Genomic DNA, 20,829 nt, shown 5'->3' on the forward strand with positions numbered 1-20,829 from the left:
TTTCAATTTCACGAAACCAAATTTTGCGTCCTCACAGAGATAAGTCTGAAATAACACATGAAACGTGACACAAAATTTACTGAGAGAAGCAAACATATGGGGCTAAATATAGAATTAATTTACAACTTTTCTTTATCATCATATTTGAGATTAGTAACATTCCTACAACACCAAATACAAAATGTCTGACGAAAAGGAAAAGTTGAGACAGAAGTATGAACTAGAAGACAAAGAAGCTTCTTCACTGCTGAAACAATTGCCTGATGCTCCACCAGCGTATGACGATGTACAACAGGAACAAAATCCCTATGGAAATAGCTATCAACAACAACAACTGCAACCACCACAGCATCAGTTTGGATATGGGAGTCAAAACTATCCACCTCCACAACCAAATCAACAACATTACCAACCAGATCCGATGCAAGATCCAAATGTTTACAAAATCCAACCAGATTTAGTAAACATTAATTATTCACCTCCAGAACATTTAAATCCTCAATATCAAGAGTTTAAACAAAATCAACAAGCCAAAATGGCACGTGGTGAATTTAGTGCAGTCAACTCAAAACCGAATATAAATAAAGGTCATACTTCTCAAAAGACTAAAATCCAACTGAGTTTTCCTGGAGCTAGCGGTGCTACTTATCATAATGCTGCTAATAATCATTGAATTGACTCAACATGTAAAATTGCTTGAACTACAAAATGACTTTTCAATGAGAAACCATTTAGAGATTAAAGGATCCTTGTAACAGATGTGATACGGACGGAGACGGGTATTTCCAGCCAACGGATGTTTGCGGTTAACAAAAAGAGTACATGATTTGTCTAAGCTCAGGAGTCTATCCTATTCATTAATATGTAAAGCATCTAATCAACAATCGCAGATTTCCGCAAGCGTCTAAAGCATATTGTCACCATTATAAGTCCAACCTCCAAATTGTTTTTGAACACTTTCAGTTAAAAAATCATCAACAACAGAATCTTGAGGTTTTTCATTTGTAAAATCTTGATCAAAATTTGAAGTATCTAATAAATTTTCAACATTTGGTTTAAAAGGAGGTAAATAACTTTTATTTAATAATTTATTCCAATCTATATCTTTAAAAAATGAATGATTTTTTATTTCTTGTGCATCATCTAATCTTTGCAGTGGATCTTTTTGTAATAATTTAATTAAAAGATCTTGAGCGTCTGTTCCTTCTAAAAATGGTGGGAACCTTAAAGGATTTTGTAAAATTTTTTTGTACATGGTTGAAGAATCTGAATCATAAAATGGTGGTAATCCAGTTAACATTTCATATAATAAAGTACCTAAAGTCCACCAATCTACACTTCTTGTATAACCTTGATTCAATAATAATTCTGGTGCTAAATATTCTGGAGTCCCACAAAATGTATTCGTTTTATCCTCATTACTCATATTTAATTTACATAATCCAAAATCACAAAGTGCAATATGTCCTTGATAATCTAATAAAATATTTTCTGGTTTTAAATCTCTATAGATAACATTTAAATCATGTAAACTTTCCAATGCTGTTAATAATTCAGCTATATAAAATCTTGATCTGTCCATGGAAAATTTCCCTTCTCTTTGTAGATGCCAAAATAACTCCCCACCGTTTATGAATGATAAAACCAAATATAATTTTTCAGGAGATTGGAATGAAAATTTTAACGGTACAATAAAAGGATTGTTGATTCTAGCCAAAACAGTTCGTTCTGCCAAAGTATGGGTTACTTCCATTCGTGATACAATGTGTTGTTTTCGTAAAGTCTTTAAAGCATAAATTTGTTTTGTATCCTTTTTGACAACTTGCATAACTTTACCAAATGAACCTTTACCAATAACTTTTAATAGGTCAAAATCTTCAATTGATAAATGCTTTTTACTAAGTGGTTTAAACTCAATGGTAAGCATTATTTCACCCATTTCTTTTGAGTGGGAATCCTTGTTGTTTCCATTCACATTATAATTAGTGAAATTTAAATATTCATGATGCATCAATCTTACTTGTTGAGTGTGTGACTTGGGATTTAATGGTAATTTAATGGTACCAATTAATAAATCCCCAATATTGACAGGTGATGCAGATGTATTTGAAGAATTAGATGACATTGATCTATTAGGATTAGCTGAATCCTGTTGATAATTTGTGAATAGTTGATTATTACGCAATTTCTCACTATCGGGTATCAACATGTTTGGTAATCTAATAAATAAATTCAAATTGAGAAATTGTGATTCGATATTGCTATTTGATGATTTATTAGTAACATCAAATGATACAACTTGATTCCATGTAGATTGATAGACCGTACCCTTTTGTGGTTCAATTACCAATACATTATTATCAAACTCTATAGTCAAATAAAGTAATGATTTTACTAAATTTTCAGCATTTGGTATAGTTATAATTGAAGGTAAAAGCTTTGTGGCTAAAGCGCCAGGTAAATATTCCGCATCATTCTCTTTTGCAACATTCTCCAAATTTTTTAACAATTGTTGTCCAATATTTTCGTTATTTGAATTTATTGCTAATGCGTGTAATATTTGTTTATTATTATTTATTTTTATAGGCAATTGAATATTTTGAGAACCATATATTTTGACAGTCAATAAACCTGGAGAGGAACTATTTGAAGTGGAATTTGAAACATCCTCAATCCCTGATACTGATGATGCTTGACCTAAAGAGGTTGCTTGAGACGATGCTGGTGAATTGTTGTATTGTGATGAATTTGAGGTGATATTGGAATCAGTTGATGGCGGTTGTAAAATATTATTTGTATTTCCATTATTTTGCTGATGATGTGAATTTATTTCTTGTTTAGTACTTCTTTCAGAACTTTTCCTACTATGTTGAGAAGAATTTGGTCTTCCATTGCTATTGTCTACCGATAACTTATTAACTTCATCAGTTAAATTATCTATTGATACTGTTTTTCTTGAGTTATTTGACTCTCTAATTGATGATTCTGTGGTATCATTATGATCTTCATATGTCGATGAGTTTGCTCCAGTTGAATCATTTTGTGAATCTGATGAATGATGTTGTTTTTCAGTTGATGTTCCAAATTTCAACTTATTTTTGAATTTAAACATATCAATTTAATTTGTTGATAAAGTATGAATTAACGTCTTTCCTCGAGAGTATGGAAAGATTGAGAAGTTCGAGGTAAAAAACGTCTTTAATGAATGAATTGTTGATCGTATAAATTGTATTAGATGTTAATTGGTTGAATAAATAAGGGTGAGTCCTGATTCTAATTGTAAATTATATATTGATAATATTGAAATATTAATATACGTCCTCCTAATTAATTGATAAAAAAAAATAAAAAGAAATGTTACCGAAGTAGAATACGGATAAATCATTTAGCATTAAACTGATTAGAATAAAAAGTTAAAATAAATGTTATACAACCGTAATAGACTTATGAAACTGTAGTAATTGATTCCACATGTCACGTCAACGTATTTTAAAATAAGAATACAAGTTTATAAAGTCATGTTTAAAACAAAATCAAAGTAACTCAAACTGATATATAAAGAGGCGTAAATTTAAATAATTTATATTGATGATCATGCAAAATTTCGGGTTTTAAGGTTTTATTATATTTGGACCCATCTTTTCCACGCTATACTATACTTTATAACGATAGGAAACCCTTTTAGTAATTGGAAACTCAACATGTTTCCTTAGCTAAGTTCGATTACAAATTGAAGTCAGTGTGATAGACAGAATTTGAGTCGCGAAATATGGTCTACAAAAATGTCATTCTATTCATGACACAAAAAATACGATTTATCACCACTAAGTACTTTGTTTACATTTATTAATATTTTACCATTTTATTTTCAATTTGAATTTTACAACCAATATTTGATTTAGTTTTCATTTATCAACGGCATATCAAATCTATCCTATATTATACTTTTTGATTATGATTACAAAATAATGAATACTACGTTATCAATAATGGAAGACATAGAAAATTATTATCAAAATAAAAGATCAAACACTCAACCTTTTACACATAAAGAATTTGAATCATTAGATAATCACAACATCAAGCAAAGTACCACTTCAATATCAAACTCAATCAATAGAAAAAACATACCGTTACAAGAATCATCAATCAACACACTCAAAACGAATAACCTACTATCATCCAAATCATTCACATCTCCAATAAAACCAATATATCATAATAACTCAAAAAAAAGATCGCCTAATACCCCAACTATTGCTTTGGCTTCTCAACATACAAAACGTAGATTTGATTTACCCAAGTTAGAGTTAAATGCAACAGATTTATCACCGATAAAACACAAAGGAGAAAGATTGAAATTACAAAAGGTGTCAGAAAACAAGGAGGAATTGATAAGTATGACGGAGCAGACTAAACCTGAGTGGTTCGCATTGACGTCAAGGGAAGCTAAACAAAATATGGAACTATATATTTCACAACAAAAATTGAGTGATATGGAAGAAATAACAGAGTTTCTAATAATGGAAAGAAAATTTGAAATTGAGGCAGGCTTATAGAACTAACGAATTACTTATTTGACTAAATTCTGAATTAAATATCATTAGAAAAGTCTTGAAAGGTTATTTATCACTCCTCGTGTTTTTGAAATATGTTTTCAATTTATCTTCATTGGCATCAAAATAATGTCCATCTCTTGAATTTTTCCAATCATTATGTCTTTTAGCCATTTTCAATTTCTCATCTTCTCTCAGTCCTCTTTCTTCCAAATCTTTATTAAGCCAATACAAGGCCAATGGATGCAATGTACTTGATTTTTTTATGATTATCGTTTCGTTATCATCTTTCTCATCAACATCTTTATCAAGATTAGATTCAAATTTGATTTTATTCATTTGGACATCATTTACAATCTGCCCAGAATTTAAATGTAGCAATCGATCACACCATTCATTTCCTAATCCATCAAAGATATGAGTAGCATATACAACTGTACAATTTCTTTCATTACATTCGTTTTTTAAATAATTTAATAGTTTTGATCTCACCACTACATCTAGATCTATCGTCACTTCGTCCAATAATAATAATTTCCAAGGTTTAATTAATCCCATTGCTATTTGAACTCGTCTTCTTTCTCCATCTGATAAATTTATCATTGACCAGCTTGGATCAATATCTAGAATTTCAATTAATAAATTCCTTCTGGCTAAATATAAATCACCACCAATTGAACTTAATAAAAGATTCACTGGTATATCTCTTTTAATGACTGAATTAGTAATCCATTCAGTTCCCAAGTAAGTGATGTAATTATTAATATCAGAATTATGATGTTTTGTTTTAGTTGAAAACTCAAATGGATCAAACCCTCCTAATTTTAATTGTCCTTTTTTAATAAGAGTTTTACCAGCTAGTATACGTAGTAAAGTTGATTTCCCACTACCATTTGGCCCAACCAATAAAACGCTGTTTGACCAATTGATAGATAAATTTATATCTTGTAACCCTATCTTAGGACTGGTTGCGGAATTGCTTCGAGGAAATTCATACGTCAAGTCTTTCACCTCTATGGCCAATGATGTATCATTCTTGTGGTTCTCGATAGTCATAATCCTGGATCAACGAATTAAGGAGTGAAGATGCAAATAATTTCATAAATAGTGATTTGTGTGGTGTGATAATGTGAAATTTGATTAATCGATATATTTCGTTTTTGTGTAACTTTCTGATTTTAACTTCTGTTTCATCTTTCACTCATAAGTTTCAAATTTCATCAACAAGTTTCATTGTACAAATCTTGAATTTCAACTTGAAGTCAACAAAATCAAATTCCGCTGTTAAACGTAAGATAAACTTTTATATATTACTACATCTAGTATACATTCATACTTTTTTTTTAAAATCTCAAACATTATAGTAACAGCTACAATCTAGCTAATTTCATTGAACCATGACAAAATATCAATCCTAGTAGGAATATTTTCCAAATCATTGAAAATTGTTTTTATATCATCCAAATATTTTTCATCGAGATTTTCATTCTTTATAAATTTTCTAAAGTATGTTTTCAATAAACCTAAATATTCATAAAACAACCATTGTTTATCCACTTCTGCTGCATTACTTTCCTCTAATTCATCAATTTTGACCACATCGTCTACACCCAATTCTAATTGGTTCAAATTTGTGACTATTATTGAAAACAATTGATGAATCAAATCTTTTATATCAGATGGAGATGATGATTGTGAATTTTCCAATATTCTGTTCATTGATTCCATACATGATACATTATCAATTATAAGATTCGACTTGAAAGCCTTAGCTATAACATAAGATGATTTTATTATTCCAAATTCAATTAAATTTTCCAAAATTATAAATACTACTTGAGGTTGATGAATCCAAATTCTAAATATAGAATCAATAATCCAATTTTGCCTATCTGCGATTTCATTCTCTGATAAATCTACATCCATAAAATCTTCTTTAGATTTATTACTTAATGGTGCACCACTTAAAAATTTCAATTTTTCCACGTCTCTACTTAAAATACTTACCTCTGAATAAATTGATCTTGAACCAATATATGCATATGTTTGGAAAACTAAGTTTATGGCAAATTTCAAAGGATTCAGTATTTGAGTCGATGAACTTTCATTGAAAGTGTTGATATTTTCTATTATTGAATTAAACAATTCGTTAAATTCTTTATCTGTTTTGTGATGAGATACAATGAATTCATATACTTTAGATCCAACATCACTCAAAGGTAATTCTGGATTTGTGAAATTATAAAATAATTCTTCTTGAAAACTGACCAAGCTTTTCTGCTGTAAAGCTAGCTGTTTTTGATCATAAATTTCTAAAAGTTTCTCCCTAATCTCTGGAGAATTACCGTATAGATTTGAATCATAATCAATAATATATTCTTTAACATTTGGGAACATGGAGATATCCAAGTATTGATAAAATTCATCAAAATTAACTACATCATCGTCCACTACATCCACGAAACTATCTTTAATTTTTCTTTTGTTTGATAATCTGATTTCTTTTGCTATCAAGTTTTTAATAAAATTCTTTTTTGGATGATATTTTAATTGTGAGAATTCTTGTGAATCTTTGACCCATTCATCCCATTTCCAACTAAACTCAAAATTAGAAATTTGTGTAGTCATCCAATCCAAGAATCTGATTTTTAATTCATAATCTAAAGTTTGTAAATTATTATAAAAATATCTAATAGCTCTTCCAAAAACTGGGGCCATCGATTCAGGACTTTCTTTACAACATGCAATCAATACTGTATAATAATAAATTTCTCTATGTAGCGTTCTTGGCAATTGGAAAATCATTGTTAATATACTCTCAACTGCTATATCCTCAATTTTCCAAGTAGATAATGTTGGGTTGTTCTGTCCTGTTTTGTTATCTTCATAAATGACTGATAATTGATCAATGGAAGTACCCATTGGTGCAAACAAATCTTTATTAAAAAATAAATCCAAGATGGATAATTGGATTGAAGCTTCATTTTTATTGAAAGACAAATTAGTTAAAATATCGAATGATAAGTCTTTGAAAAATAAACCCATATACGACTCAATAGGTGGTACAGTTTCGAAATCGGTATTTTGATTATAAACTTGAAATAAAACCCTTACATTTTGTTGCCATAAACGATCAATATTTTCCTCATTTCTAGGTTTGTAGTCATTCATTTTCTCTATCGTCGGTAATGAAAATTGTGGTAATTTATGTTTAATCAAATCTTTTGAGATAGAATTTGTTTCTAACGCATTCTTTATCACTGGTTCGAGAAATGGTTCAAAGTCCAAAAAGAGATTTAATTGCCAATCTTCTTTTTGTAACTTCTTCAATGCTGGTAGTATCAAATCAATCATCTTTTTTGGCTGGTATGGAATTTCCAAATTATCCATTTTTGAGTCAAAAGGTTGAAGCATTTTGTTTGTTTCAGGCTCAATTATAACAAACTGATCTGCCAACTCTATTAAATCATTCAAATATCCATGTAATTCTTCGCTTTTGTCATTACTCAATAAATAAGGTGTTGCAATTAACACATTATAAAAAATTTCTTGTGCTATTCCATTTCTCTTCTTTGAATTCTGCTGTAAATCAATAGAAAATTGTAAAAATTGTTTGAAAATATTGATAGTAGAATAGTCATCAATTATAGGAGATATTGCACCAAAAAATTTCAATATACTCTTGATATTATTAAAAACTCCAGCGTTTTCTTTTATAACATTATCATTTCCACCAATTGAGTCTAATAATAATTGTACTTTTCCGTGTAAATACTCCACAACATATTTGGCTATTACGAAATTTTTTGAATTACATATAAATACTAAATTTGCTACTGCATTAATCTTATGTGGTTGTTCAATGATTAATGCATAAAGTGTAGATAAAATCGAGTTTCTCAAATTATCAATTTTTTCGAATTCGGCCACTATTGGATTGGATATATAATTAACATCTTCAACTTGAGTACTAACACTTGGATTTTCACCTAATCTTCTGATATCTTTACAAACATTATTTATTAATTCCTGAGCTGGATCAATTCTTTGTCTTTTTGAATCAAAGTCGGAGTGAGATTTTGGCTGCTGAAAGTTGTGACCAATATCATTGGGTCCTTCAAATTCTTCCCTAGATCTTTTGTTGGAAGATTCAAAGTCCATATCGATAAGTCGTAATGATGATTCTAATTTTGAACGTACTCGTTTGATTTCTACTTTAAATTACTTTGTTCCTACCAGCTCTAAAATACCTCTCAAATTCGAGATATTTATCTACTATATGAATTGGTCTCTCTCAATCCTAACTCGACCGTTTCTTCAGCCTGATAGTAAAAGGCAAGCTCAATAGACAAGTATATTCAACCCCGTATCTTTAAGGTCGAGTTCAAATGAAAATCTTGTGCTCTCCTTAATATTCTAATGCCCCACCTCGAAGGATAATCTTGATTACAAAGGTTTTTTGTCAGGAATCCATATTTCACTTGTTGAAATATTTTAAGCTACCATTTGAAGCTGAGCCTGTATACAAACATTTACAAAATTTTTCACTTAATCTTTTTTTGTTTTAAATTTTCAAATAGTTTACACCATTTTCACTTTCTTCTTTTACACATCCATCTCATCAACCACATTATTTAGTTTAATATGCCACGTATGTTTAATATGCAATAACTTTCATGTTGGCTTAATCCAAAAGCCAGTTGTTTTAATGACAACCTTATATTGAACGATTTCAGAACTTTGAGAATATGAAAATTTTACTTCAAAATATTCAATATTTTAAAAAGTGCTTCCTGATCGTTGGGGTTCGGGTCCTCCTTTCTTTGATTCATTTATCGAAATCATAGAATGCTAAAAACCTTTTAATTTTTGATGTTTCTGAATTCCCGACACTTCAGTTACAGAAAGAACATTATGAACTATAATGGATGAACTTATCATGAGTTATTTTGATTCAGATCTAGAAGATGTTAAAATTGGACATACCAAGTTATTCAATGGGCTGAGAAGCTTACGATTGATTGGTATGTACAGTGGAATATTCATCTAGCACGAATTAATTCATTGACTACTAGTTTACCAATTTGTTTTAATGATTAAAGGTTTTGTAATTGCATTTTAGTTTTGACTAATCGAATATCGGAAAGTGTAGGACTATTCATTAATTCAACTCTAATGATCTAAGTTATTTTAAAACTTTGATTCTAACTTTATTTTTCTTCAGGTGCTCCAAGAACTTACTCAAAAACCTACTCAACCCCAGCTAGACCATACGAATCAGCTCGTTTAGATGCTGAATTAAAATTAGCTGGTGAATACGGTTTAAAAAACAAAAGAGAAATCTACAGAATTGGTTTTCAATTATCAAAAATTAGAAGAGCTGCTCGTGATTTATTAACCAGAGACGAAAAAGATACCAAAAGATTATTCGAAGGTAATGCTTTAATTAGAAGATTAGTCAGAGTTGGTGTTTTATCAGAAGATAAAATGAAATTAGATTATGTCTTAGCTTTAAGAATTGAAGATTTCTTAGAAAGAAGATTACAAACTCAAGTTTTCAAATTAGGTTTAGCTAGATCAATCCATCACGCTAGAGTTTTAATTTCACAAAGACACATTGCTGTTGGAAGACAAATTGTCAATGTTCCATCATTCACCGTTAGATTAGATTCACAAAAACATATTGATTTTGCTCCAACTTCTCCATACGGTGGTGGAAGACCAGGTAGAAATAAGAGAAAATCTCAAAAGAAAAGCTCTGAAGAAGGTGCTGACGGAGAAGAAGAAGAATAAATTGATTAGTCGAGTCATCAATCTTTCATTCTTTCATCTTCCTTTTTGGGTTTTTTTTAATAATTTTAAATTTTTACATGTAAATTAATAGCTTATATATTAAATTGGATATATTAAGAATACATTTAATTGGGTTTCAACTAGACTCTACTTGGTCTACATCCTCTATTGACTTCACTGATGACTAACGATGTTATCCAACTCTGATTTCTGATTGGGTTTCACGTGTACTAAATTTGAATAGGGCTATAAACATAAGTTTTGTTTGCTACCAAAAGTGTATTGTTGCACAAAACTCATATATTGGTACTAAATTGATTTTTTCCGCCCAAGTAAATTTGTAATAGTACAAAAACCGCACTAGTAAATTTTTATTAGGTAAATGGGAACTCACTTACACATACTGAAAAAATATTGAAATTTTTTTTTTGAAAAAAGTTAATCAATACATTATCAACTAAATAACTATATACAAAAATGGGTAAATCGTATGTGAATATATGAATCGTGAAATGAGAGAGTTAAGACAATGGATAGAGGATAATTAAGAAAGACGGGCATTGTTATAACAGCAGGAAGTCATTTTGCACTGTCAAGTTTGGATCAACAAAATTTCATGAAATCCACCAAACTCATTGATATACCAACCCTTATGAAGAGAAGCAGATAGTTCAGATGTTAAAATGAACATATCAATCCATCACTTTCAAGAAAGAGTGTGACTTTCATCAAGAATAAATACAGACTACATTTACAAGCATTACAAATGAGACGAGTTCAAAAGGAATAAGAGTTTACTATCACTTTTCACTCTCAAGACCCTATAAGTCCTTTCAAATACTAACTTTCATTATAGTCGTGGTTACAGATCAGGAACAAGATACGCTTTCCAAAGGGATTTCAAAAAACATGGTGCTATCCCATTATCAACCTACTTAAAAGTTTACAAAGTCGGTGATATAGTTGATATAAAAGCCAATGGTTCAATCCAAAAAGGTATGCCACACAAATACTACCATGGTAAAACTGGTATTGTATACAATGTTACCAAATCATCAGTTGGTGTCATCATTAACAAAGTTGTTGGAAACAGATATATTGAAAAAAGAGTAAACTTAAGAGTTGAACATGTTAAACACTCAGCTTGTCGTCAAGAATTTTTAAACAGAGTCAAATCAAATGCTGCTAAAAAAAGAGAAGCTAAAGCCAACGGTGAACATGTTAACTTAAAAAGAGCTGCCGCTAAACCAAGAGAAGCTAGAGTTGTTGTTGCAACTGAAAACATTCCTCAAACTTTAGCTCCAGTTCCATATGAAACTTTCATTTAAACTATATCATACTATCATCATTTACAAGTATATATCAAACCAAAACAACTGTTTCACTTATTTGTTAATAATTTTTTTTACAGTATAAGTTAATGCACACTTAAACGAAGAACATATAGTCAGATTATTGTAGAGCTTTTTAATCTTGTAGTCTAATTCATCACTCTTTATACTAATTCTTTGAGTTGATGCGAGTAAGTATTAATTTGGTGCAAGGAAAAATTAAAACAATACCGAAAAAGGTAACATCAAATTAGTTCGATTAATGTCAAATAATGGTCACAAATCTGCAACCAGAGAGCAACCACGATGATTCAAAGTCAAACGTATTTGGAAATGCCTTACAGACGTGGATTGAAATAGATTTACCGACATTACAAAAACGAATGGATGAACAAGGGCTTGAAATCAAAGAATCTCAAAAATCGAGTTTAGTAAGTAGGAAACACTTAGCCAACAAGACAAAGGAATTCAAAAAACTAGAAGACTCAGAAAAATTAGACCAATTCAAGACGTTATTAAAGCTATATCAAAATGAAATTGATTCATTGACCAATAAAAACAAAAATGTCGAGAATTATTTCTTTGGAACATATAGATTAATATCAGAAGCACCTGATCCAAAACCTTTATTAGAAATGTCATTAGACTCGGTAATAGAAAGTAAAAATGTTATACAACTAAGATCTGAGGTAACCTCATTACAAGAAGAGTTGGCCAAAAAGGCAGATTATGATCAATTGAAACAAAGATTACTACTGAATGAACAAAAATCGGCTGAACTATTGAGTTCAAAATTGAAAGCAAAAGAAAATGAGATCAAGTCTATTATGGAAGAGAAAGAAAATAACTGGCAGCAGAAAAGTAAGCAATACGAGGATAGATTGAGCACAGCCCAAAAACAAATTGAAGAAATGAGAGCATCTAAAGAAGTAACTGAGCTTCAATTGGATAACCAGAACAGGGGTCAATCTGATAATAATGAAAATAGTTCAGCTTCCGTGATGGCAGAATTGGATATGGTAAGAAGAGATGCGGAGCTGTCTAAAAAAAGGATTTTTGATTTGGAAAAAAGGAATGAAGAATTACGAAGGGAAATATCAAAATCAAAAACTGATAGTAATATTGACATCATAAAGAGTGAATGTGATAAAAGGATTAATGAAATGGAAAGCGAAAATATCCTACTTGTTGCAAATGTTGAACAATTAAGAAAACAATTGGCTGAAACTTCAAATTTAAATGAATCAAAGCTAGATTTAATTAATCGAGAAAATTCACAAATGGTTCAAGAAATTAGCAATTTGAAAAATAAACTAAATAAAACTTCAGACTATGAAGAAATCAAGCATGAATTACAATTATTAAGACAAATAGAGTTCGGGCACGAGGAAGACCAAGGAGATGGAATTGAAGAGAATAATGTGAAAATAGACTCCATAGTCATAGAAAGAAATAAAGCTATGACTCATGAATTAGCCAAGTACAGGTCTCAACATGTAGACTTGCATACCAGAATAGACAATCTCGAACAACAACTAAATTCTTCAAATCAAATTATTACTTCATTAAAGGAATTAAACAATAAACTTGAAAATGACTTAGCAGATTATCAAGATTCTAATCAAAACAAATTCAATGACAATTCGAGTTTAATATCAGGAATAAGTAGAATGACGAGACCAGCGAACATAAGGAATGGCAGTATAATTTCAGGTTCATCTGGTCAAGGAGCCTTTTCATCATTAGATGAATCATCATCTATCTTACCAATTATTACTAAACAAAGAGATAGGTTTAGGGAGAAAAATAATGAGTTGGAAGATGAATTAAGGAAACAAATAAATCAAGTAAATGATATGAAAAGACAAATTAAGTCATTAAAACAAGATAATGAAGAATTATATGAACGTAGTAGATACTTGCAATCTTTCCAAACACCAGGATTCAAAAATATAACAACAACTTCATCAGGTAGAAAGCTATTGAATCCTAAACCAAATAATAACATAGATTTAGAGAGTAATCATCAAATCGAATATCAAAGGAATTATGAAAATAAGTTACATCCAATCGAACAATTTAGACAAAAAGAACAAGAAAGAATAAGTTCCAGATTATCTCCGTTAGAAAGATTATTTATTTCATTGACAAGGGCTGTTCTTGCTACGAGAGGTACAAGGATGATTTTCTTTGCATATTGTTTGGGTTTACATATCATTGTAATGTTTATGACTGTATATGCCATGAATATTCATACTTCATTGATACCCGAAGTTGGATTAAACTCAAGTACGGGAGGAATTGCTTCAAATCAAGCAGGATCACCTGGTTCTGTACAAAAGATTCAAAACCCAACGTAACTAAGTAAGTGTTTATGGTTATTCCCTTATAAAAACTCGTTTAGCATACTTCCTGAAATGTATAGGAATGTTACACAAAATTAATACTTAATTGTACTACACAAATTTAATTTGATTTTTTTTGCAACACTTTTTCTTCCTTTCATAAAGCATCGTCAATCGATAGTAAACGACCATATTCACCACTCATTAAACCATCCATTCAAGATGATGCTAAGAAAGAGAAAAGAAAAAAAGATCTTGCACGAAAGCATAGTTGGAGTACAAGATTTCAGCGCAATTCCAGCAACAAATTTTGGTTTTATTTCAGCTTACAATCATGGTTTAGATTCTGGTAAAGAAATATATTCTACATATGACGTATTCAGAGCTCATTTTCATAAAATTATTTTGAATTATATTATATTTTATTATTTTGTTTTATTTTGGTTACATCAATTTGTTGTAAATTCTGTGGAGTTATTGAGAATTTTTAATTTCGACTTTAATTATAGAGTTCATGATTACAAAAGGGAACCAGAACAACGTTTTTTTCAAAGTTTCATTACACAAATTGTTTACTACTGGGAATTGGTTTGGTCCATTCCAACTTTGTTGTGGAAAATTTATTACCCCAGATCAGGTACTCCATCTGGTTTAAAAAATTGCATGCTACACATACCTCAGACTAACACTCCAAAGTCAATAGGTTTGATTTTACACTCAGATTATGTTATGATTGCTCCTCCTCCTGAATTACCTAAACCATTTTTAGATTCAGATAGGAATATTAAAATTCCAGATAAAAAAAAAGTTCAATATTCTTTAGCTATAAGAAATGAATATTTCACACAAGTTAGGTCTCATGATGATGCTGAAAGAACTAGATTATTAAGAGAAATTGGAAAATTTATCACATGGTGTTGTTTGGTTCCTTCTATTTTAAATATTACAATTTATGAAAAGACTGCAAAATGTTGGCAAACTGGAGAAACTAGTTTTTTAGATACTATTAAAAATGCAATTTTAGTTGAATTGGTATCAATTAAAAATACTTTTGATGCTCAAGAATTGAAAAAATTTAAAGAAACACTACCTAAAATTGTTTTAGTTAATACAATCACTAAAATGAAATATGTTGTTTATGAAGAAGATTATGTTCCCAATCAGCCTAATAATGAAGTTACTGTGGCAGACATTATAAGTGGCTATGAAAATCAAAGAACCTTGTTCGTTAATTTGTGTGATATTAGACTCAGAGATGTTAAATTTAACATTATATCAAATAAAGCAGATTTGAAACCTGAAGATGAAATTTTTGGAACAGAATTTCCATCTACTCCTGATTTGCTTATTGGTGCAAATCATGATCGTGGTATGAAAAATCAATTAGAAGGATTTGCTTGTATTGACGAAGAATACAAACATCAAAATTCATCAACTATTGTTTATTTTTCACATATAAAATTTGGATTCAATTTTTTTTCAAGAAGCTTATATCATTATGCTTTAGAATACCCTTTCAACTTACCAGCTGATGAAACAACTCAAGTCACTGGCTAAAGTAATGAGGCTGTTGGTAGCTTCTTTCAGAATGTTTCATATTTTCTAATTTTAGTTCGCTTAGTATTGCCGTAAACAAATTTTATTGCTGTATTCTTTAGGTCAAATAATCTGTAGTTTTATTTTCTTTTATTATCTTCAAGAGCAGTATCAAATATCAAACACGTCCCTTTTCTTCAATATCAAACACGATTTAACTAACTGCACATAGTCAGTAATGAAACAATGCATAGCAAGGTTGTATAGCATATATTTCAATTCTTCAAGGTTATGCAACTCAACAACTATATCTCATATATCATATCAAACGACATCGATACGACGGTTTTCTCAGCACTTGACGTTACATCAGGAAATAATCAGAGGTAAATCACCACCGACACCGAAAGATTCCAATCAGAGCAAGTCACTAAACACCAATCAGCATCAAAGCACTACGGATTCTGGAAAGGTTAAAGATACACCACATTTACAAATAATACATAACGAGTTGAATGATAAGATAAAACCAGGTGATGCTAAAATAATACCAGAAGGATCAAGTCAAGATGAATTTTTGACAACAATTTTTGATAATTTAGAACCATATTTGGATACTTACAAAGTATATTCAAGATTAAAGGAAGCTGGATTTACAGATGAACAAAGTGATCAAATAATACATTTATTAATTTATCAATTAAATTCTAAATTATCCAAGCTATCAACAATCTATGCTCAAAAATATGAATTGGAAAGTGAACAATATTTATTTGAGAGTGCACAACAAGAAATACGTGTAGATATAACAAGAAGTAGGGAACAACATGTTAATGAGTTGATTACGTTAGTCAATATTTTGGAAAGAGATTTCAATATAATAACAGATGAACTAAATAATGATTATTTAAAGTTGAAAAATGATTCAAAAGTTGCAATTGAAGAACAAAAATCTGATAATACTTTAAATGTTAAAAAATTATATTTAAGAATTCAAGAAACAAATCATAAAATTACAACTGAATTAGATTCTCATATAAGATCTGAAATTGAAAGTTTAAGGTGGTATTTATCAAGATGGGGTTTAATTACTTTATTTGCATCATTATTTGTAACAAGTTTAATATTTTTCAGTAAGAGATTCCGAATGGAAAAAGATGAAGCTAAAAAGGAATTTGTTCCATTGGTAATAAGAGAGCCAAGTGAATATGATGAAGATGATTATCATACAGATTTAGATAAAGACGAAGTATAGAAATACAATTTTAATGAAACGTTTAACGGTTGAATAAACATGATATCTTTCGGAGTAATTGACTTACAACTCCGCAGTAGGAGCTTTCAAAATCTCTTTTAATTCTTCGGATATATTATTAGTCCCCGTTTACAGTATTTGGTTTCTAACCAATTGTTACTCCTCATGTAAAAATTCTGACCAAAACTTTAATTGCATAGATTTCAGATGTCTCTTTGTGTTCCTAGTATAAGAATGATAAACATCACACAAAAAGTATTAATAGCAATTTCTTGAAACTCAAGTGTTTGTTTATTAATTAACTATTGGAGAAAGTTGAATGGTTATTATATCCAACATACACAAAGGTCATGAGTACAAATTCGTCTATGATTTCCCCATCCTGTTACCATCTGTGGGGGTTGACGTACTCTGCACATTGTGTTTCTCTTTGAATTTGTCTTACTCCATGTATTCATAAAATAATATTACGATTTTAGTATAATTTGGTTACAAAATTAAATCCATCAGAGATCTTTGAGTTGCCTAATTTAAATATCAATTGACCCAAATAAATATCAACCTTAAATTTAATAAGCTAAAACTATTTAAGCTCAATTGCTAAAATTCATTCATTAATTCACTTGCATTATTACAACGACTGACTTCAGTTTACTTTAGAACAATTTAGAGTGCTTTTTTTATTTTTCAATTTTCTATTGTTATTGTTCCAAATTCATCATCATCATACATTTTCCAATTTAGACTTTCCCTTCACAAATACACATAATATATATATATATGATTAAAATAGTATGAATTATGGCAAGAATGTGATAAATTTTAATGAAAAACAACAACAAAGTTCAGTTCAATATTTTTTTAAGAATAGAGTTATTATAATAATAATGACAATAATTGCAAATTTGATTTTATTTTATAATTTATATTTATTGAATTCAAAATTTTGTGAAGCATATCCTTCTATAATATCCAAGATCGAAAAAAATTCATTAATAGATACCAATTATCATAATAATTTAAGAGATCTCGTGAATAGTTTTGAAAATAAACAAATTTTTAGTCAATTGAAATATTCTGAAAATGCATTTTATGATAAAGAATTAAATGTTGTTGGAACCATCGAGTTTCCAGAAGCAAATCAGTATCAAAAACAACCATATGTTGCAAATGGTTATATAGGAAGTAGGATACCCAATTTAGGACAAGGTTTTACTTATGATCAATTGGGAAAAAATTCAAACGAAGAAGATCTATATAATGGTTGGCCATTATTCGATAAGAGATACGCAGGTGCATTCATTGCCGGATTTTATGATATTCAAGAAAACACAACTGGGACCAATTTTCCTGAACTTTTACAAAATGGATATGAAAGTATAATATCAGCTATACCTCAATGGACAACTTTGAGATTGCAGATAGACGTTGATGGTAAGAATTATACTTTAGATCCAAGCCAACAACAACAAAACATCACAAATTATGTACAGAATATGTCTTTGTCAAATGGAATAGTCACAACACAATTCACCTGGCTTGATACATTGGAGGTTAAATATACAGTTTTGGCTCATAGAAGTGAAATAAATTTGGGTTATGTTGATGTAGCTATACAAAATAAAATAAATGATACAGTTCTGGTACTGATTATTGACGAATTGGACTTTGACTCTGCTCAGAGGTGTGAATTAAATACAATTGGACATGATGAATCTGGTATTTATATTACTTTCCTGCCCATTAACCTAGACTACGTTCGTGGTGCCATTTATTCCAAATTGCATATTGATAACTTCAAAACAACCAGTAGTAAAGCACAGCAAATATCTTCCATAGAACTTGATCCTTTAGGTTATATTAAAGTTTCCAAAACAGTTGGGATTGTATCATCTGATTTAGGGGTTGATGATGTTTTAGGGTTTGCCAAAAAGGTCTCACAACAAGATCCAGATGATTTATTGAATTCGCATATTAGTGCTTGGGATGAAAAATTAGGTGATTATCCAATCATTGAAGTTCCTGAAGATCCATTACTTAACCTTGGTGCTAAAGCTTCTATATATCATTTATTAGCAAATTCAAGACCTAATGCTGAGGGTTTGACTGGAGCTTTAGGTGTAGGAGGGCTCAGTTCTGATAGTTATGGTGGTATGGTATTTTGGGATACAGATCTTTGGATGTTTAAAGCAATTTTACCCATGAATCCAAATCATGCTAGAAGTATAGTGAATTATAGAATGCATACTAGAGATCAAGCTATAAAAAATGTACCTGAAGGTTATGATGGTGCTGTATACCCATGGACAAGTGGTAGATTTGGTAATTGTACAGCTACTGGACCATGTTTAGATTACGAATATCATATCAATAACAACATAGCGTTGGCGGCATGGCAATTGTACTTGAGTGGGGCAGCAGATGATAATTATTTAAGAGAAGTTGCATTTCCTATAGTTAATGATGCTGCTAAATTTCTTTCGGGTTATTTAACAAAATATAATGAAACATTAGATAAATACGTGACTCACAATCTTACTGATCCTGATGAATATGCAAATCATGTCGATAATGGTGCTTATACCAATTCTGGAATTTCATTATTGATGGATTGGGTTAACGTTATAGCAGATCATTTAGGAGAAGAAGTTCCTAATATTTATAAAGATATTTCAGAGAAAATGTATTTACCAACAGCAGACAATTCTCAAAATGTAACGTTAGAATATTCAGGAATGAATTCTTCAGTTGGTATAAAACAAGCTGATGTAATTATGCTTACTTACCCATTGGAAAACAACCTTATAGATTCAGAGCAAGCATATGTAAATATGGAATTTTATTCAACAAAACAAGTGAGCTATGGACCAGCAATGACATTTTCAATTTTTTCAGTAGTTGCTTCAAATTTAGCAAATACTGGATGTGCATCACAATCTTATTTGCATAAAGCTATACAACCATATTTGAGAGGTCCTTTTGCCCAATTTTCAGAACAAAATAATGATGATTATAATAAAAATGGTGGTACTCATCCTGCTTTCCCATTCTTAACTGCTCATGGTGGTTTTTTACAAGCTTTATTACAAGGTTTGACTGGTATGAGACACACATACGAAGTTAATGATAACAAGATTTCAAGAATTTTGCATTTTGATCCAATTGCTGTACCATGTTTAGGTGAAGGAGTAAGGTACAACTCAATACATTATGACAATCACACTTTATCATTTAATTTAACATCTACTAATTTTATAATACGAAATGATGGTAAAATCAATAACAATGCAAACGATCACATAACAATCTCAATAGCTGATAGAAACGCCAAAGCTGGAACTTATACCCTTAAAGATAATGAATCATTAACATTTCCATTATTCCAACCTTCAAAAAGCTTTCCTGATAGTATATCTGAATGTGAAGATGCTACTTTTTACAATATTACTGAAGGAGCACCAGGTGATTCGTCATTTTCAATGAATGATGGAGACAATACAACTCGTTGGCAAGTAAGGTATAATGATACAGTAGGAAAAGTATTAATTGATCTTCATTCTTTTAAAAATATTTCAAGTGTTGTTTTTAATTGGGGTGATAGACCACCAAAAACAATGAAATTATTAAAATATGTTGGTTCAAAATTTAATACTGTAACTGATTTCTTATCAAAAGTTGATTTTGGTAATAAATTATATAAAAATTATAAATTTGCAAATCCAGATGAAAAAATTTTTAATCAAAGTGAAATATTTGAAGAAATACATTCTAATGATGTTGGTATAAGTGAACCTTTTTCTGAACAAGAAAATAATGAAGTTATGGTACCAACTAGACATAATGTTACTATATTAGATTTAGAAATTCAAAGTAGATTTTTATTACTTGAAGTTGAAAATATTCATAATACTATCCCAATTGAAGATGATTATGGTGGTGCAAAATTAGCTGAGATTGTGTTTTATTAAAAAGAAACGAATAGAAAACGATATTTTTAGATTAGACATTTCTTA

The 20,829-nt window shown here is 29.9% G+C and overlaps 11 protein-coding genes across 11 annotated transcripts; 8 read left to right on the top strand and 3 right to left on the bottom strand. All coding sequences in view use genetic code 12, as the record gives it.

Annotated features, from left to right (window-relative positions):
* Nucleotides 1-181: 181 nt before the first annotated feature.
* Nucleotides 182-673, top strand: KGF55_001907 (uncharacterized protein; the record flags this gene model as incomplete). Its single annotated transcript, XM_051756533.1, has 1 exon — nucleotides 182-673. The coding sequence occupies one exon, from the start codon at nucleotides 182-184 to the stop codon at nucleotides 671-673; it is 492 nt and encodes a 163-aa protein (XP_051615585.1).
* A 231-nt stretch (nucleotides 674-904) lies between these two features.
* Nucleotides 905-3,112, bottom strand: KGF55_001908 (serine/threonine protein kinase; the record flags this gene model as incomplete). Its single annotated transcript, XM_051756534.1, has 1 exon — nucleotides 905-3,112. One exon carries the CDS (start codon nucleotides 3,110-3,112, stop codon nucleotides 905-907), a length of 2,208 nt encoding a protein of 735 aa, XP_051615586.1.
* An 856-nt stretch (nucleotides 3,113-3,968) lies between these two features.
* Nucleotides 3,969-4,559, top strand: KGF55_001909 (uncharacterized protein; the record flags this gene model as incomplete). The annotated part of the gene is made up of 1 exon (XM_051756535.1): nucleotides 3,969-4,559. One exon carries the CDS (start codon nucleotides 3,969-3,971, stop codon nucleotides 4,557-4,559), a length of 591 nt encoding a protein of 196 aa, XP_051615587.1.
* A 63-nt stretch (nucleotides 4,560-4,622) lies between these two features.
* On the bottom strand, nucleotides 4,623-5,612 carry CAF16 (putative ATP-binding cassette family ATPase; the record flags this gene model as incomplete). Its single annotated transcript, XM_051756536.1, has 1 exon — nucleotides 4,623-5,612. One exon carries the CDS (start codon nucleotides 5,610-5,612, stop codon nucleotides 4,623-4,625), a length of 990 nt encoding a protein of 329 aa, XP_051615588.1.
* A 321-nt stretch (nucleotides 5,613-5,933) lies between these two features.
* Nucleotides 5,934-8,717, bottom strand: GCR3 (Gcr3p; the record flags this gene model as incomplete). Its single annotated transcript, XM_051756537.1, has 1 exon — nucleotides 5,934-8,717. The coding sequence occupies one exon, from the start codon at nucleotides 8,715-8,717 to the stop codon at nucleotides 5,934-5,936; it is 2,784 nt and encodes a 927-aa protein (XP_051615589.1).
* A 763-nt stretch (nucleotides 8,718-9,480) lies between these two features.
* On the top strand, nucleotides 9,481-10,349 carry RPS9B (40S ribosomal uS4 domain-containing protein; the record flags this gene model as incomplete). The annotated part of the gene is made up of 2 exons (XM_051756538.1): nucleotides 9,481-9,580; nucleotides 9,781-10,349. 2 exons carry the CDS (start codon nucleotides 9,481-9,483, stop codon nucleotides 10,347-10,349), a joined length of 669 nt encoding a protein of 222 aa, XP_051615590.1.
* A 477-nt stretch (nucleotides 10,350-10,826) lies between these two features.
* On the top strand, nucleotides 10,827-11,677 carry RPL21A (60S ribosomal protein eL21; the record flags this gene model as incomplete). Its single annotated transcript, XM_051756539.1, has 2 exons — nucleotides 10,827-10,837; nucleotides 11,206-11,677. 2 exons carry the CDS (start codon nucleotides 10,827-10,829, stop codon nucleotides 11,675-11,677), a joined length of 483 nt encoding a protein of 160 aa, XP_051615591.1.
* A 275-nt stretch (nucleotides 11,678-11,952) lies between these two features.
* On the top strand, nucleotides 11,953-14,040 carry KGF55_001914 (uncharacterized protein; the record flags this gene model as incomplete). Its single annotated transcript, XM_051756540.1, has 1 exon — nucleotides 11,953-14,040. One exon carries the CDS (start codon nucleotides 11,953-11,955, stop codon nucleotides 14,038-14,040), a length of 2,088 nt encoding a protein of 695 aa, XP_051615592.1.
* A 207-nt stretch (nucleotides 14,041-14,247) lies between these two features.
* On the top strand, nucleotides 14,248-15,582 carry KGF55_001915 (uncharacterized protein; the record flags this gene model as incomplete). Its single annotated transcript, XM_051756541.1, has 1 exon — nucleotides 14,248-15,582. One exon carries the CDS (start codon nucleotides 14,248-14,250, stop codon nucleotides 15,580-15,582), a length of 1,335 nt encoding a protein of 444 aa, XP_051615593.1.
* Nucleotides 15,583-15,799: 217 nt separating this feature from the next.
* Nucleotides 15,800-16,816, top strand: KGF55_001916 (uncharacterized protein; the record flags this gene model as incomplete). The annotated part of the gene is made up of 1 exon (XM_051756542.1): nucleotides 15,800-16,816. The coding sequence occupies one exon, from the start codon at nucleotides 15,800-15,802 to the stop codon at nucleotides 16,814-16,816; it is 1,017 nt and encodes a 338-aa protein (XP_051615594.1).
* Nucleotides 16,817-17,703: 887 nt separating this feature from the next.
* ATC1 (alpha,alpha-trehalase) lies at nucleotides 17,704-20,784 on the top strand (the record flags this gene model as incomplete). The annotated part of the gene is made up of 1 exon (XM_051756544.1): nucleotides 17,704-20,784. One exon carries the CDS (start codon nucleotides 17,704-17,706, stop codon nucleotides 20,782-20,784), a length of 3,081 nt encoding a protein of 1,026 aa, XP_051615595.1.
* Between the last annotated feature and the right edge of the window lie 45 nt (nucleotides 20,785-20,829).

This window comes from Candida pseudojiufengensis (assembly GCF_024610245.1).
Source record: "Candida pseudojiufengensis strain CBS 10847 chromosome Unknown scaffold8, whole genome shotgun sequence".
Lineage (NCBI taxonomy): Eukaryota > Fungi > Ascomycota > Pichiomycetes > Serinales > Debaryomycetaceae > Lodderomyces > Lodderomyces pseudojiufengensis.